We start from the raw sequence: 5,404 nt of genomic DNA, 5'->3' as shown, positions 1-5,404 counted from the left end.
CACACTGGCTCAGATGCTGCTGCTGGAGTATTTCCAGGCAGGGCTAAGGCTTCTTGGAAACTTGCTCTAGTCAGTTGTTGCTATTGTTGAGTCACTCAGCTGTGTCTGACTCTTTGTGACCCCATAGACTGCAGCCCGCAAGGCTTCTCTGTCCATGGAATTCATCAGGCAAGAATACTGGACTGGGTTGCCATTCCCTTCTCCAGGGGTTCTTCCCAACCCAGGGATTGAACCCGGGTCTCCTCCATTGCAGGTAGATTCTTTACTGTCTGAGCCACCAGGCAAGCCATTTGCTGAGCACCTAATGCAATACTGAGACAGTCCAAGGCTCGGGGCTGTAAGGCAGGATAAGACATGCCTGGCCAGGAGGAAGACTAGAACCTCAACATGCCATTGACAAAACTTAATGCAGAGCAAGAAGAACCCTAATGAGCCAGTCAACAAATGGAAACCCTACTCTCCCTTCCTCACTGCTTTTCCCACTTTCTGCCAAATAATGAAATGAGTTGTTGATACTCTCTCCCCTTTGCCTCTTTTTCCTTTTGGTATAATTAACATTTAGATGTTCTCTCTTACCATAAATAAATTTACTTGTTTCTGAAGCTCATCTGGAAAAGTCAAAATCCAGCCAAGTCATCAACATTTCACAGGAGTTGTTTTCTCAATTTCCATGGCAGAAGGTCACACAAGGAGAATTTTTATGAGCTGTAACTAATTATGCAGGCGCAAGGTGAAAAGGGAGGAGGCTAGATTCATTTTTCCTATTTGGATCTCAAGTGCACAAAGATGGGGTAATCCTACCTCTCTGTTCATTATATGCTATGATCCCAGCTTCATGCAAAGTCTCATCCTTGTTTAATATTTTTTTTCTCTTCATCCCCTATTCATATTTCCATTTTCCTCCCTCCTATACAGAGACCCACTCTACTTTGTTTGATGTGTCAGTTATGTATGTATCTCTAAAAAATGATTCCGTTCAGTCGCCCAGTCATGTCCACCTCTTTGAGACCCAATGGACTGCAGCACGCCAGACTTCCCTGCCCATCACTAACTCCCAGAGCTTGTTCAAACTCATGCCATCCAACCATCTCATCCTCTGTCTTCCTCTTCTTCTCCCGCCTTCAATCTTTCCCAGCATCAGGATCTCTTCCAATGAGTCAGTCTTCTCATCAGGGGGCAAAAGTATTGGAGCTTCAGCTTCAGCATCAGTCCTTCCAATGAATATTCAGGACTGATTTTCTTTAGGATGGACTAGTTTAATCTCCTTGCAGTTCAAGAGAACTCTCAAGAGTCTTCTCCAACATCACAGTTCAAAAGCATCACTTCTTTGGCCTTCAGCTTTCTTTATGGTCCAACTCTCACATCCATACATGACTACTAGAAAAACCATAGCTTTGACTAGATGCACCTTTGTCAGCAAAATAATGTCTCTGTTTTTTAATATGCTATCTAGGTTTGTCATAGCTTTTCTTCCAAGGAGCAAATTAAAAAATGTTTGCTATGTATCAAATCTTGTCACTGTCATCCTACCACAAGTTCATGGGCAACACTTTTCCCTCCATTTCAAAAAATGGGATGATCTCCCCAGTTTCAGGGGGTCAACATGACCCTCACCCATGCCTCAGAGGTGGAGACCTTGCAAAGTACTGAAGGAAAGGATTATATCTGAGAATTAAGCTCAAATAGTATTTGCCTTACTAGGTTTTGGACTTGCTTGAGATCCATCATCCCTTCCTTCCTTCTGATGTCTTCTTTTGGGAATAGGAATATCCATGCTATACCTACCTGGGCTTCCCTGCTGGCTCAGAAGGTAAAGAATCCACCCACAATGCAGGAGACCCTGGTTCGATCCCTGGGTTGGGAAGATTCCCCTGGAGAAGGGAATGGCTACCCACTCCAGTATTCTTGCCTAGAGAGTCCCATGGAAATAAGAGCCTGGTGGGTTACATTTCCTGGGGTTGCAAAGATTTGGACATAACTGAGTGACTAATCACACATACCTGCCTACCACTGTATTTTGGAAACACGTTAGCATGTGCAGTTCTACAGTTCACATCTGGAGAAGAATTTTGCCTCAGGATGAATCATACTTTAAGTCTCAAACATACCTGACTTCAATGATATTTAGATAAAACTTTCGAGTTTAGAGTTGATGCTGGAATGAGTTAAGACTTTGGGAGCTACTGGAATGAAATAACTGTATTTTGTGTGGGATAAGGACACGAATGTGGGGTGGGGGCTTAGGGTGGAATGCTGTGGACTGAATTATGTCCCTCCCCAGTTCATGTGTCGAAGGCCTAATCCCCACTGTGACTGTATCTGGAGCTAGGGTTTTTGGGAAGTAATTAAGGATACATGAAGTTATAAAGTAAGTGTAAGTGTTAGTTGGTCAGTCGTGCCTGACTCTTTGCGACCCCACGGACTGCAGCCCACCAGGCTCCTCTGTCCATGAGATTTTCCAGGCAAGGATACTGGAGTGGGTTGCCATTTCCTTCTCCAAAGGACCTTCCCAACCCAGGGATCGAACCCGGGTCTCCTGCACTGCAGGCAGATTCTTTACCAACTGAGCTACAAGGGAAGTGAAGCCCTAACCCAATAGGACTGTAGCCTTATAAGATGAAGATATTCTCTCTCTCTCGCTCTCCTTCCTTCCCTCTCACCCACCCTCCCTCCTCCCCACGTGAGACAGCAGCTATCTCCAAGCCAAGAAGAGAGCTCTCACCAGAACCCCACCATGCTGCTACCCTGATCTTAGACGTGCAGCCTCTAAAACTGTGAGAAAACATATCTCTACTGTTTAAGCTACCCATTCGGTGGTATTGTGTTATGACAGTCAGAGTTGGCTAATATAATCATAATATAATTTTGTGTCCCTATGCCTTTTAATTTATATAAATGGTAATATGCTAGAGCATAAATTGTTTCTTCCTTTTTGTCACTTCACATTGAGTTTCTAGATGGACCCATGTGGCTGTATGTATACTGGAGCCACTAATACTGACTGTAGCGGAGTGCTCCAGTGCATGTTTCCAAAGCATGCTCCCACCATCAGGGATGAGGTGAATACTCTAATATATAACTCCTAAGAGATTTCTATGGAGTAAATACATAGAAGAACACAAATTTTGGCTCTAGTAGTATATATGGATCAGATTTCCCTCCATGCTGCCAGATTGCTTTTCCAATGGCCACACCAGTCTGCATTTCCTTGGGGGAGTTAAGAGTTTCTATTCTCACCAACATTTGGCATCATCCAACCCACTACTTTTTGCCAATTTGATGTATATAAATTAGGAATATTTCATTGTAATTCTCATTTATTTATTCTCTAATTATTACTGACATGGACATCTCTTAAACATGTTAACCACCGGGGTTTACTCTTCTAAGACTTGCTAATTCATATTCTTTTCCCCTTTTCTATTGTGTGTTGTCTCTCCCTCTTTGGTTCACAGTTACTCCGTATAAACACTAGATAATAACTCTTTTTCACTTTTAGACATCATAATTGTTCCCACTCAGTCTGTTCTCAATTTTGTGGAACAGAAATCCTAATTGTGCTATAGGCAAATTCATGTTTTTCCCTTTTTATCTTGTTAAGATAACATATTTAAAGCTTAAGTCACAAAAATACCTTCTTTATTATTTTTACAAACTTCATAGCATCAGCTCTCACTCAGTCCATTCTGATTTTATTTTTATATATAGTATGAATTGGGATCCACATTTATTTTTATCTACCCAGTGAGATGATTTTCCCCAATACTATCTAATAATTCATCCCCTTCTCCATGTTTCAGAGAGACCACCATTAGCATATGCCAATTTCTCAGTCATAAATAAGAAGTTCTAAGTTCCCTTTCTCTTTCATCGGCATGATGTTTCTGTGACAGACCTCTCCTTTTATTACTGATTGTTAATATCTGATAAAGTATTTCCCTCTTTTCTCTACAAATTTATCTTTTCATGTAAATTCATTTTTCCATATAATTTTATTTTTTATTTTTTTTTTTTAAAGAGAAATCATTTTAATATATATATTTTCATTTCAGTCAATTCAACAATGATTTCTAATAGGCATGCAGACCCATTTAGTTTGCTTCAAATTTGTTTATATCCCAACATGCAGCAACCTTCCTAATGAGAGAGTTGAGTTGAACTATTTATTCTTAAAGAGTACAATGTACCTTGTCCTCAAAGAGTTTTATCAACTTTAACATTTTCAAAGAGCCCTATGAGGCTGCTCAATATGGTAGTTTCCCCCTGAAATTTCCTATTTGGAGGATGGCAAAACAGTCTAGAATCTTCCCCAGGCTACTAGTTGTTTGTATTCATATCACAGCTTGGCTGGCTAAGAGGTAGAGACTGAATAATATGTAGATAGCCTTCAAGTCCAGCTGAGTGAGACAGCTTCATTTTTAGAAAGGAAACCAAATCATGAAAACCCTCCTACAGTATGATTTGTTCCAGGGTCCTTTTAAGGAGGGACGTACTCCTCATGCATAGGACTTTTTATGGCTTTCTAGAGTTTTCTGCTCCAGCCAGCGTTCTCTAGCCAGGTGACTTATTGAACTTGCTGCAGAACTGAAAGCATGAAGTCTCTTGTCTACTTTCATAATTAGAGGTGGTGTTAGTCTTCTCATTTCCGGCCAAATGGATCCGACCACACTTTCAACCCTGGTGGCTGCACGTCTTCTTGAACAATACCAGCTCGATTTATGGCTTGTTCCTTCTTGTACTCCTCCAGCCGCATTAAGGGCCGGAAGTAGATGGGGTAGAAGGCGGCGCCGATCAGGGAGATGAAGCCGCCGAAAATGAGAGCAGTGCGCAGGTTCCGGGACATGGCTCCAGCCGGGGCTACCCGGATTCTCCGAGTGCCCGGGACTCTCCAAACCCGGCTCCCGCCGGCTGGGCCTTGACCCCGCTCGGAAGAGCTCCATATAATTTTAAATCAATTTGTGAAAAGCTCCAAAAATAATCCTATCAGAAAATTTATGAAAAGTGCCTTAAGTACAAACCTAATTTGATGGCAGCTGGCATCTTCAAAATCCTGTATCTCTCCATAAATGAACATGATCTGTTCTATTTAGTAACATTTTCTCATATCTTTTAATAGAGTTTTAACATATTCTCCATAAAGATCTTGTCCATTCTTTGTCTTATATACACAGTGACATATTATTCAGTCATAAAAAATAATAAGATTGTGCTATTTGTTACATGAGTGGACCTATAGAGTATTACACTAAGTGAAATAAGTTAGAGAAACATAAATATCATATATGGTTTCACTTGTATATGAAAAATAAAAAACAAAACCAATGAACAAACATAACAAAACAGAAATAGAGTCATAGGTACAGAGAACAAACAGATGGTTTCTGGATCAGAAGGGATTAGAAGG

General features: G+C 41.0%; 1 protein-coding gene across 1 annotated transcript; it reads right to left on the bottom strand.

Annotated features, from left to right (window-relative positions):
• Window positions 1–4,022: 4,022 nt before the first annotated feature.
• LOC113906870 (small integral membrane protein 20) lies at window positions 4,023–4,929 on the bottom strand. Its single transcript, XM_027565582.1, has one exon. The coding sequence runs from the start codon at window positions 4,841–4,843 to the stop codon at window positions 4,640–4,642; it is 204 nt and encodes a 67-aa protein (XP_027421383.1). The 5' UTR covers window positions 4,844–4,929; the 3' UTR covers window positions 4,023–4,639.
• Between the last annotated feature and the right edge of the window lie 475 nt (window positions 4,930–5,404).

The sequence above is a fragment of the Bos indicus x Bos taurus genome, chromosome 16 (assembly GCF_003369695.1).
Source record: "Bos indicus x Bos taurus breed Angus x Brahman F1 hybrid chromosome 16, Bos_hybrid_MaternalHap_v2.0, whole genome shotgun sequence".
Taxonomy (NCBI): domain Eukaryota; kingdom Metazoa; phylum Chordata; class Mammalia; order Artiodactyla; family Bovidae; genus Bos; species Bos indicus x Bos taurus.
This window is presented reverse-complemented; position numbering and strand designations above follow the sequence as displayed.